A 13,003-nucleotide genomic window follows, 5' to 3' on the forward strand; every position below is an offset into this window, starting at 1 on the left:
TTAAACGGGGTCGAACAACAGGGGAACCCAGAAACATAGCCATTACGCTAACTGCTGGTTCCCGTCAGTGGCCATTCTTCATGGGGGGTACTTTCTCATCCTCTCTACCTCTGGTGTCCCTCCCCTATTTCTCCAGTGTGTTCACAGGCCCTTTAAAAAGAATTAAAAACAAATATGTATAAAAATGGTAAGACAGGGAGAAATTATTTTCTTTTTTTTAATAATTATTTTATTCATTTTTTTGTTTTTTTTGTTTTTTTTTCCATTTTGTATTGTTTTTGTTTTGTTTTGTTTTGTTTTGTTTTGTTTTGTTTTTTAGTTTGACCAGAGAGAGACAGAGGGTGAGAGTGAGAGAGAGAGGAAGTGAGAAAGCAAACCACCAGATTCAGGACTCAAACCCTGGTAGGCCATGTGGGAGTGTCCAGCACCTTAACCACTACGCCACCTGCTAGTCCCGTGAGAAATTATTTTCAACTCATGTTTCATTAGATGTCTCATTCTTCTAATATAAAAAGGTAATGCTAATTTTAAAAGATGCCCTAGCCAGCAGGTGGCGTGTGATTAAGGAGCTGGACTCCCACAGGACTGAATGTGGTTCAAATACTAGACCTAGTAGATTGCATTCTCACTTTCTCTCTCTCTCTCTCTCTCTCTAGTGAGCACACATGCTCTCTAGCAAATTGAAAATAAAAAATAAGATCATAGCCCAGTAGAAGAATGGGCAAAGTTTATGAAAAAAAAACTTACTAAAGAAAGTATTTGGTTCATAAAAAGATTAAATACTGGGACCAGTAGATGATGTAATGGCTATGTTGCTGAATTCCCATATAGTCGACGGTGGTTCAAGTCCCAAACCCCGTGGCTTAAACTCATGCCGGGTGCTTGTGCATGCACGCCCAAGATCCTGAGAGGAGAATGGAGGAGAATGGGTTGCAGCATGGCCATCCCCAAGGAGGTGATTTCTCACTTTCTGTCTCTCTCTGTCTTTCTGGCAAGCACACACACTTATAGCAAAAACCTCTCAAAAAAAAAAAATTAAATACCTGAATTGAAAGGATACTCAGATTTCTTTTTTGCTATAGGGCACGTGCACTTGCCAGAGACAGAGAAAGACATAAGGTGATCCCCCACACCACAGTCCCTTCTTATCCATTTTCTTTTTGGAATTTTGGGCATCCTCAGTGTGCTTGTCAAGCTCTCTGGGCCAGGACTTGAACCTCATAGTAAACCATGTGGAATCTAGCCACCTTAACCTCTATGCCACCTGTTGACCTCCTGATATATCATTCTTTTTACTTATCAGATTGATGGATCAAAGTTGTTCTTTATTGCCAGAGAGTGTGTGTGCTCACTAGAGAGAGAAAGCAACCTCCCAGTGGGTATGGTCGTGCCATAGTACCCTCCCCTGCATTCTTCCATCCTGTCAGGATTTGGGGCATACACACGTGCATGGGCACCCTGTATGTTTTTAAGCTGCCAAGGGTGATCATTGAACGCTGGTCAGCCATGTAGGATCCAGCTTCCTTAATCACTAGGCTGCAAGGCTGGCCCAAAAAACTAGACTTTTTTGAGTCAGGTATTAGTTACAAACTACCTGGATTTGCTGTCTGGCTACTTTATGATCTCTCCCCAACCCCCCAAATTATGTATTTATCAAATTCCATTTGTCACTACTTCTTTTTCTTTCCTTGAAGAGGTTTTTGGTATACAGCTTGTGTGTTTGCCAGACAGAGACAGACAGACAGAAGGACAGAAATCAAGAAATCACCCCCCCCCAGGGGGGATGGTCACGCCGCAGTCCCTTCTCCTCCATTCTCCTCTCAGGATCTTGGGCATGCACGCACACTCGCACAGCATGAGTTTAAGCTGCCAGGTCCTAGACTTGAACTGCAGTTGACTACGTGGGAGCCCAGTGACATAGCCATTACACTAACTGCTGGTCCCTGTTGTTATTACTTTTTAATTTGACAAGACATGAGGGGGGTGGAGAAAGCAAGCTGCCAGGTCCAGGACTCGAATCGTGGTCAGCCATGTGGGAATTCAGCACCCTTAACCACCACGCCACCTGCCAGCTAGTACTTTCTGTATGATCTTTATTTATTTATTTATTTATTTATTTATTTATTTTGAGAGGTTTTTGCTATAGGGCGCGTGCGCTCGCCAGACAGACAGAGACAGACAGAGAGACAGAAAGCGAGAAATCACCCCCCAGGGGGTATGGTCACGCCGCAATCCCTTCTCCTCCATTCTCCTCTTGGGATCCTGGGCACCCACGCACACGGCGTGAGTTTTAAACCACCGGGTCCAGGACGCGAACCACAGTCGACTACGTGGGAGTCCAGCGACATAGCCATTACGCTAACTGCTGGTTCCCACTTTCTGTATGATCTTAAGGCAAGTTACTTCTCTGTGCCTCAGTTTGCTCTTATGAAAATGAAGTAATAACATCTAGTTCATAGAGTTGTTGGGATATTAAATGAAGCACATAAATTAAGTCTTTCCAATAGTGCTTGGCACATAATGAGCACTCAATAAATGTTAACAATTATTCTGATAGAATTTCTCTTGGACTAATGAAAGAGAAGCTAGATTTTTGTTATGTACAATTCATTCTTAAAGGTAGTTAAAGTAATAGTTTTTAAAGCGATCGTGGTTAACTGTTTAAAGGTATTAAAAATATATGAACTGTACATAGACATATATGTATACACACATTAAAACTGTACTGTATGGATATAATTTAATATTTGAACCAGTATTGTTTCACATATGAAATATTTATTGAGCACCTATTTGTGCCAGGTACCCCCATGATCCTATGGTTATCAGATTCTTCATTGTCAGTTAGTTTGCTGGTGAAGTATGAAAATAAAGGATTCTAATTCAGACATTTACAGTAGTCAAAAATAACAGGTGTAATTCTTAGTGGTTCCATAAGGCAAGTATTGTAAGGCTGTTATCCTATTTAAGAGTATAAAGGCTATATGCAGTCTTTATACTTAATGTTTAAAACTTACAGTTTATGAGAGCTTAGCCATATTATACTTAAAGTGTTTAAAGGTATATCTGAGTAGTTATAGTAATGAAATAATTGTTTAGTTTAAATAATAATACATATTATTAAAATTGCTTTTATCACGACTGGAGTGTAGATAAATTTTAAGATCTTGCCAGGTATATAAGTTAGTTTATAAACTTAATAAATGCTTTTTAGTATTAAATCTAAAGATGTAGAATTTGTGTACTTTTAGTAATACACAGGTTAAAGTGTATGTGTTTGTCTAACAGGCGCTTACAGCTTTTAGATGGGGAATATGAAGTAGCCATGCAGGAAATGGAAGATTGTCCAATAAGCAAGAAAAGAGCAACATGGGAGACTATTCTTGATGGGAAGGTATGGACTGTTTAGAAGGCTGAGCACATTATAGTGATGAACTCCCATTTCTTGATTGATGTTTTCTTCCCTAAAATGCAGATTTACATTGGAAGAAGTCTTTTGGTTTTTATATTTTAAAACACACTAGTAAAATGATCTGGTCACAGTATTTAATGGAAGGTATCATTCTTAAAGCCATTTGCCTGAATCAAATCTCTGATCCTAGTATAAGGGACATTTGGCAAGTTACTTATTTTAATTTTCTATTCTGTAGTACAAGGAATAGATTGCATTAAACAAGATAATTAATAAAATATGTTAAGCACTGCACCTGACATATGATAAGTGTTCGATAAATGTTAACAGCAGATTTAAATCCCATTCATAGTAACAAATGTTGAATAAGCATACATACATTTCTTGGCTAGGCAGGCTCAATCAAATATACTAATGTCATTTCTAATATGTCAGTGTACTGTCACAAGCAAAATCTCAAAAGGATTTGTTTAAGCCTTTACAATTACCTAAAAATAATTTCAGAAATAATTCAATTATGTAATAATACCAAGGAAAATTTTGGGAAAGCATTCTCAGAGTTTCTCATAGCTGGAAAGTAGAATAGACTATAAAGTCAAAAGAACTTAAACTTTATGGCTTAAGCATAGGAATAAACATGAAGATCATGGAAGCATAGTCTTGAAATAACTCCATGTATATTTGGAACTTAGTTTATGATAAATGTGGTAGTAAAGATCAGTGTAGGAAATATAAGTTGTTCATTAATTGTGACAGAACTAGTCTTTAACCATCTGGCAGTAACCTTAAGCCCAATAAATTCTAGAAGGTTCATAAACTTAAGTATAAAAATTATTGCTTCATAAGAACAAAAAATGTAGGTGAACATTAATATAATCTTATGTTGAGAAAGATTTGTATAAGGATAATATAAAAATCAGGAAACTTATAAAGTAAAAAAAATAAAAAGAATCATTGCTTTACTGCAAAAATATGAACTCAAAAGAATTGAGAGTGGGGAAAAATTTATAACATGAAATACTAATATCAGGAATACTTAATACAAATTTAAAAATAAGCCAGTATGAGTTTTTTGTTTTTGTTTTTTGGAGAGGTTTTTGCTATGGGGCATGTGTGCTCACCAGGAAGAGAGACAGAGACAGAAAGCAAGAAATCATCCCCCGAGGGGATGGCCACGCTGCCGTTCCTTCTCCATTCTCCTCTCGGGATCTTGAGCACGCATGCATACACATGTACTCAGCGTGAGTTTAAGCCACTGGGCCGGGACTCGAACCGTGGTTTACTTTATGGGAGTCCAGTGACATAGCCATTAAACCAACTACTGGTCCCTCATAATATAAATTTTAAAGTAAACCAGTATGAGTTTTTTTTTTTTAAGAATTATTTTATTTAATAATTATTCATTTATTTATTTAAATTTGACCAGAGAGAGAGAGAGAGAAAGTGAGAAAGCAAGCTACCAGGTCCAGGACTTAAACTGCCGTTGGCCATGTGGCAGTCCAGTGCCTTTAACTACCATGCTACCTGCTGGCCCAACCAGTATGAGTGTTATAAATCAGTGAAAAGATAAATGATCTGAGTAAGGAAAATGGGTAAAAGATAGTCAGGCAATTGTTTGTTTTTATTTTTTATTTAATTTTATTGATTATTATTTTTATTACTGTTGTTTTTTAATTTGCTAGAGGGCACATACACTCATCAGAGAGAGAAGGAAGGAAAGGGACAAAGCAAGCTGCCCCATGGTCAACTGTGTGGGAGTCCAGTGCCTTAAACACCATACCACCTGCTGGCCCCAGTCAGGCAGTAGAACTGATATAGATAGCCATTAAACATTTTTTTTTGCAGGGGAGAGGTTTTTGCTATAGAGTGTGTGCGCTCGCTAGAAAGACAGAGACAGACAGACAGAAAGCAAGACATCACCCCCGCAGGGGAAACGGGCACACCACAATCCCTTCTCCATCCTCCTCTTGGGATCTTGGGCATGCATGCACACGCAACCAGTGTGAGTTTAAGCCCCTGAGGCCGGGACTCAAACCACAGTAGACTACATGGGAGTCCAGCAACATAGCCATTGCACCAACTGCTGGTCTGATGGCCATTACACTTTTTTTTTTTTTTTTTTGAGAGGTTTTCGCTATAGGGTGCGTGCGCTCACCAGACAGACAGACAGAGACAGAGAGACAGAAAGCGAGAAATCACCCCCCAGGGGGATGGCTATGCCGCAATCCCTTCTCCTCCATTCTCCTCTCAGGATCTTGGGCACGCACGCACATGCACCCAGCGTGAGTTTTAAGCCACTGGGTCCAGGACGCAAACCGTGGTCGACTACGTGGGAGTCCAGCGACATAGCTATTACACTAACTGCTGGTTCCCATACACTTTTAAAAATATAGTTAACCTGGGGCCAGCAGGTGCCGTGGTGGTTAAGGTTGCTGTATCTCCCACATGGCCAAATGTGGTTCAAGTCCCAGACCTGGCAGCTTGCTTTCTTTCTCTCCTTTCTTTCTCCCTCTGTCCCTCTCTGGCCAAATTTAAATAGATTGATAAAGTTAAATAAAATAATTATTAAAAATACATATATAACTTTATTATTGAAAGATATGTAAAGAAATAGATACACTAAATACTTTCAACTACTAGTTTGAAAGTGATTAAAGAGTGACTGTTTCTGGTGTTAACATAGATAGGAGGATATATATTCCCACATAATACATTGATGTAAGAATAAGTTAGGGGGACAGCAGGTAGCATGGTGGCTAAGGGCATTGGATTTGAATCTGGATCTGGCAGCTTGCTTTCTCACTTTCTTGCTCTCACTGTGTCCCTCTGTGGTCAAATATAAATACATATTTTTTTTTCCTTTTAAAGACTAAATTGGTACAGCCTAGCTTGAGGGCCGATTGAGATTATATATAAAATTAAAATTATATATAGTTTTCAATAATTAATTATAGTTCTATACGTTTTTTTAAAGGATTACTTAATCAACTTTATCATTATCATTATTTTGAATTTACTATAGGACACCAGAGAGACAGACCCCAGGTCTAGTTCTCAAACTGGGAGTCAGCCATGTGGGAGTCCAGCACCTTAACCACCATGCTGCCTACTGGCCCTATGGTTCTTTAATTTTGTTGCAGGTAAGTAACTGGATAACTGAAAAGATGGCTTTAACAGATCTTCTCAACATTTTTTTAAATAGTGAAAAATTGGGAACATTCAGATCTAAAAAATGGACAGCCATTAGTATTTTCAAAGAATTACTAATTTTATTTATTGTTGTTGTTGTTACTTTTTTTTTTTTGAGAGTTTTTTGCTATAGGGTGTGAGCGCACACCAGAAAGACAGAGAGACAGAGACAGAAAGCGAGAAGTCACCCCCCAGAGGGATGGCCACGCCGCAATCCCTTCTCCTCCATTTTCTTCTCAGGATTATGGGCACGCACGCACTTGCAACTGGCGTGAGTTTAAGACACTGGGTCCAGTATTTGAACCACAGTCGATTACATGGGAGTCCAGTGACATAGCCATTATGCCAAATGCTGGTCCCTATTGTTATTATTTTAAAAATTTGCCACGGAGCACATGCACTTACCAGAGGGAGTCAGAAGGAGAGAAGGAAAGTGAGAAAGAAAGCTGCCAGGTCCAGAACTCAAACCACAGTCAGCCGTGTGGGAACCTAGCACCTTAACCACCATGCTGCCTGCTTACCCAACCCTTACAGCCATGTGAAAAGTTGACAAGATTTTCATATTTAATCTTTATATAACATCTATAATTAAAACAGTAGTGTTTAACTCTGATGGGTTCAGAAACTTTTATCTTTATACACATAGTTTATGAATTTTGTACAAGTAATTATAATCTTGATTTTTTTAAATTTTCAGAGTTTGTGTCCTTTTCACAGAGAGACAGAAAGGGGGAGAGAGAAAGCACCCTTCAGTGGAGCGTGATCTTGCCATGATCCCTTCTCCTTTCCTCCAGCCTGGCAGGATTTTGGCATGCATGCACACCTTTACCCACACACACACGCAGAATGTTTTTCAAAATGCCAGGCCCAGGACTTGAAGTGAAGTTGGCTTGTGTGAGATTTGGCTACCTTAACAACTGGACCACGAGGCTGGCCTTATCTTTATATCTTCAAGTTTAACTTTTTTTTTTTTTTTTACAAGCTATTGGGTCTGGATCTGAAATGCTGCTGTTGACAATTTGGGATCCACTTAAGCACCATGCCACCAACTGACCCCTGGTTTTAAATTTCTTATTCACATTTATTAAGTTCATCCATGAGAAAATAAGGGTTTCTGTATATACTTTTCCCCCAAGAAACTGCAGCATCATAAATGGACATCATTTAAGTCAGAACATATACATTGACTTCTTTGAAAAGAAACTTTTTTTTTTTTAAGGTTTTGTCATGGGTGCATACAGTGTCCCAAGAGTGACAGTGAAAGAAAAAGTGAGAAATGACCCCTCTAGGCGGGATGACCATAGCACACTCTCTTCTCCTCTGCTCTCCTCTTGGAACTGTGAGAATGCACACAGACTCGTCCATTTGTGATTTTCAAGTCACAGGTCTGGGACTTGATCCTTGGTGGGTCGTGTGTGAGTCTAGCATCCTAAGCACCATGCCACCTGCTGGCCCGAAAGTAAATTTTCTTTAAAATAAGTGTCTGATAATTTACTAGAGCAGTATTGACTTAATAGATATTTTTATTTTCTTTTACATTTTGAAAAATGTGAATATACCTGTACCAGTATCTTTTTGTGTTACAAGTATTGGGTTGTCAGAAATGTCATGACACACTTTTTCTGTGCAAAAAATGTGTCATGACTTTTCTGAAAAGCTAATATGTTTACAAGATCAATTCTGGGAACCAGCAGTTAGCGTAATGGCTATGTTGCTAGACTCCCACGTAGTCGACCGCGGTTCGCGTCCCGGACCCGGTGACTTAAACTCACGCCGGGCGTGTGTGCGTGTGTGCCCAAGATCCCGAGAGGAGAATGGAGGAGAAGGGATTGCGGCATGACCACCCCCCCTGGGGGGTGATTTCTCGCTTTCTGTCTCTCTCTCTGTGTCTGTCTGGCGAGTGCACGCGCTCTATAGCGAAAACCTCTCAAAAAAAAAAAAAGAAAAAAAAGATCAATTCTTAGATATGGACTTAATCTGTCAAAACCAGATCACACTTTTACCTAGTTCTCTTTTAAAATGATAGTTTAAGAAGATTATTTGTAATAAAGATGTAAAAGGAATGTAGGCTTAATTTGGAAGTAATATAAATTGGAGCTCATTGAACATTTCTAGAATAGAATAAAAGTCATGTTTAAGAAGATATTTGGTCTCCTATATCTGGACTGGGAAGTAAAAATTAGAAGCAAGGAAAGCTGCTGTGGTAAGAATTTATACTAAAGTGGTTGTTGTGACCATTGAAAGAAAAGGAAGAAATGATAGCTATTTCAGAAAAAAAGACTTGATAGTTACATAAGAGAAATCAAAGAAAGAATAGGTGTGAAATATAATTCAAAAATGTTTTAGTGTAGGGTCACTTATTGAATAATAATTTTAGAAACAAAAATGATTTTACTAGGGAAGAAAAGTTTATTTTAGGACAGATAGATAATAGATTCACTTTTAAACATAGTTGAAGGTGACAGTGGGATCACCTAGTGGTCATTTCTAAGAGTCATTTGGAGATAAGGGTTTAGAAATCAAGTATAAAAGCTAAGCATGGATAACCAATTTGACATCATCAGCCTAATAGGTAAATCCTTGGATGAGTGAGAGATTGGAGGAGTTTGCTAAAGTATAGCTAGGAATTAAGAATTGTAGGGACCAGCAGTTAGCGTAATGGCTATGTCGCTGGACTCCCATGTAGTCAACCGTGGTTCAAGTCCTAGACCCAGTGGCTTAAAACTCACACCCCCGTGGTTCAAGTCCTAGACCCAGTGGCTTAAAACTCACACCCGGCTTGTGTGCGTGTGTGCCCAAGATCCCGAGGGGAGAAAGGAGAAGGGATTGCCGCGTGGCCATCCCCCTGGAGGGGGATTTCTCACTTTCTGTCTTTCTCTCTGTCTGTCTGTCTGGCGAGTGCATGTGCACTGCAGCAAAAACCTCTCAAAAAAAAATAAAAAGAATTGTATAAATGACTTGAGGTCAGCGTAGGAAGAGAGAGGGGATAGTTCAGTGTTTCGAAACCACAAGAAAGACTCAAAGGCAATCATTATCAGTGAGGCTGAGAAGTTGAAAGTTCCTAATGGCTAAAGCTGTTCAGTTTACAAAAAGAACATTATTAGGCACCCAAGAGTGGATGTTGCAAGCTGGCAAGCTTTGGTTTCTATAGTTTTATTTTGTTTTAAAAGACATTTTGATGGGGCCAGCAGGTGGCATGGTGGTTAAAGGGCACTGGATTCCCACATGGTTGATAGCGGTTCAACTCCTGGGCCTATTGGCTTGCTTTCACACTTTCTCTCTCTCCTCCTCGCCCTCTCTGATCAAATTAAAATAAAATAAAGTTAAATAAAATAATTATTTTTAAAAAAAGACATTTTGAATTGGTTATTAACATTTTTAAAGAATGGGAATATTTCAGGGCCTGCAGATGGCATGGTGGGTAATGTGGCTTGACTCCCACTTGGCTGACTGCAGTTTGAGTTCCAGACCTGGCAGCTTGTGTTCTCACTTTACTTCTCTCTCTGTCTCTCTCTGGTCAACTTCAAAAAAATAGAGAATAAAATAATGATAATTAATAAAATTAAATAATTCTTTTTAAAAATGGGAATATTTCACATGAAAACTTGTATTTTCTGACTTCTTTTGAAAAATCTGAAAATCTGGTTATTCTAGGCCAGTGTTCCCACATGGCAATAATTCAACTGTTATGAATAAGTGGGGTAACTGTTAAACAGCTTGAGCTCTCGAGTTCTCTAGTATCTGCTGCTCCATACATTTACTCTATTCTATTGATTTAAATCAAATCCAGATTGACTTACTGTAATGAATAATCTCTTATTTCTACGGTCTTTCAGTTCATTATTATAAATCTTCACTCATTCCATGCTTTTTATATTTTAGAGGCTGCCTCCATTTGAAACATTTTCTCAGGGACCTACGTTGCAGTTCACTCTTCGCTGGACAGGAGAAACCAATGATAAATCTACAGCTCCTATTGCCAAACCTCTTGCCACTAGAAATTCAGAGAGTCTCCATCAAGAAAACAAGCCAGGTTCAGTTAAACCTACTCAAACTATTGGTAAGAACACATTGGTATCAAAATAATGATTTGTAGTATTAAGTCTTGTGCTTTAGATTAATTCATTTGTTTTTTATTCTGTTTATTCTGTGGGAAATGTTATTCGGTTAATTAGATAGATTTTCAGCCAAGGTAAATTATGGTTCTCCTATAGTAAATGTCAAATTCGGTGTTGAAGTACTGATCAGCAATCCTTTATCAAGAACCACTATGCCAGATGTGTCAGGGATTCTCAGTTTTTCTCTGAGTATTTTAAAGACATAATATGTATGTACTATATATATATACATACACATGCACACACATATATATAGCACTGCCTTGTTAGCTGTATAGACAGCCTTCTGTCAGTTTAGGACATGGAACATAATACATATGTACTGTGTATATATATAGTATCACTGCCTTGTTAGCTGTATAGACAGCCTCCTGCCAGCTTAGGACAAGTTTTTTCACTTAATAAATTTGCCACAAAAATGAGTGGTTTTTAGAGCTTTTTTTTTTTTTGGAGAGGTTTTTGGTGTAGGGTGTGTGTGCTCGCCAGACCGAGCGAGACAGAGAGACAGAAAGCAAGAAATCACCCCCCCAGGGGGATGGCCACACCACAGTCCCTTCTCCTCCTTTCTCCTCTCGGGATCTTGGGCACGCACACACACGCGCCCAGCATGAGTTTTAAGCTACCGGGTCTGGGACACAAACTGCAGTCAACTACATGGGAGTCCAGCAACATAGCCATTACACTAACTGCTGGTCCCTTAGAGCTTTTTTTATAGTTTGGATTTGCATCTATCATGAGCTTTGGACCTATACTTTTTTTTTGGGGGGGGGAGAGATTTTCACTGTAGGGCGCGTGCGCTCGCCAGACAGAGAGAGACATAGAGACAGAAAGCGAGAAATCACCCCCCAGGGGGGATGGTCACGCCGCAATCCCTTCTCCATTCTCCTCTCGGGATCTTGGGCACGCACGCACATGCGCCCGGCGTGAGTTTTAAGCCACTGGGTCCGGGACACGAACCGTGGGCGACTACGTGGGAGTCCAGCGACATAGCCATTACGCTAACTGCTGGTTCCCTGGACCTATACTTTTTATAGTTCATATATAATTTTTTTTGAGAGTGTTTTTGCTATAGGGTGCGTGCACTCGCCAGAAAGAGACAGAGAGACAAAGTGAGAAATCACACCTCCAGGTGGGATGGCCACACCACAATCCCTTCTCCTCCATTCTCTCAGGATCTTGGGCACACACGCACATACACCCGGCATGAGTTTAAGCCACTGGGTCCAGGATTCGAACCACGGTTGACTACATGAGAGTCCAGTGATGAAGCCATTATGCCATCTGCTAGTCTCCATATATTATTTTTTATATGTTGTAGACTGAATTTGATATTTAGTTTTACAACATTGGGTCTGGGAGATTGTGAAAACCTAGATTATACCATGTTAAATATTACAGCAGATTTATTCTAAGAGGAAAAACATTTATAAATGGAGTTAACTCTGCTTAAGACCTGAGTTGCAATGTTCTGTGTTTTTCTTTTTTCTTTTCTTTTTTTAAATTTTATTTATTCATTTACTTATTTAGAGCAGAGAGACACACACACACAGAGAAAGTGAGAAAGCAAGCCACCAGGTCCAGGACTTGAACCATGGTTGGCTGTGTGGGAATGTCCAGTGCCTTAACTACCATGCCACCTGCTGGTCCCCTGTTCTGTGATTTTATAGGAACACTGAACACTGTTACTGACTTGAGAGCATCCATGTGTTTTCATCTGTCTGAAAAAAAGCAGGAGGCTTAAGACATCATCTTTAACATTGACCACTATGCACTATTGTGGTCAGCTTAATGAGATAGCAAAAATGGCCCATGTTAAAGTAAAGATTTCCCAAGTAAATTATGGTCTAGACACTTCTCAAAGTACTCTGAAGGTCATGAAATTACTAAGAATTGGAAAGAAACTGAAAGTTTTATAAAGAATTATACATATGCAAGAGTTAGTTATGTCAGTGAAAATGTTATTTTTCTTTAAATCTAAAAGGAAATATACTAAGATTATTACTGTTACTTTTTTTTTTTTTTTTTTTTTTAGATTTTTTCAATAGTTTTGCCATAGGGCATGTATACTTGCCAGAGAGAGTGAGAGGAAAAGTGAGAAATCAACCTCTCCCCTGCCCCATGAATGGCCATGGCAAAATCTCTTCTCTTCCATTCTCCTGTAATTTTGGCATGCATGCACATATACACACCTAGTGTGAATGTCAAGCCTCTAGGTCTGGAACTTGAACTATGGTCGGCAATGTTGGAGTCCAGCGTCTCAACCACTATGCCACCTGCTGGCCCC

The 13,003-nt window shown here is 39.2% G+C and overlaps 1 protein-coding gene across 1 annotated transcript in view; it reads left to right on the top strand.

The window, feature by feature from the left end:
- Positions 1-13,003, top strand: part of SUZ12 (SUZ12 polycomb repressive complex 2 subunit) — a 75,917-nt gene that overhangs the window by 49,346 nt on the left and 13,568 nt on the right. Inside the window, 2 exon segments of the mRNA XM_027774144.1 lie at positions 3,289-3,394; positions 10,484-10,661. Coding sequence (XP_027629945.1) covers positions 3,289-3,394; positions 10,484-10,661 — 284 coding nt within the window.

This window comes from Tupaia chinensis, unplaced genomic scaffold, assembly GCF_000334495.1.
Source record: "Tupaia chinensis unplaced genomic scaffold, TupChi_1.0 Scaffold000407_1, whole genome shotgun sequence".
Lineage (NCBI taxonomy): Eukaryota > Metazoa > Chordata > Mammalia > Scandentia > Tupaiidae > Tupaia > Tupaia belangeri.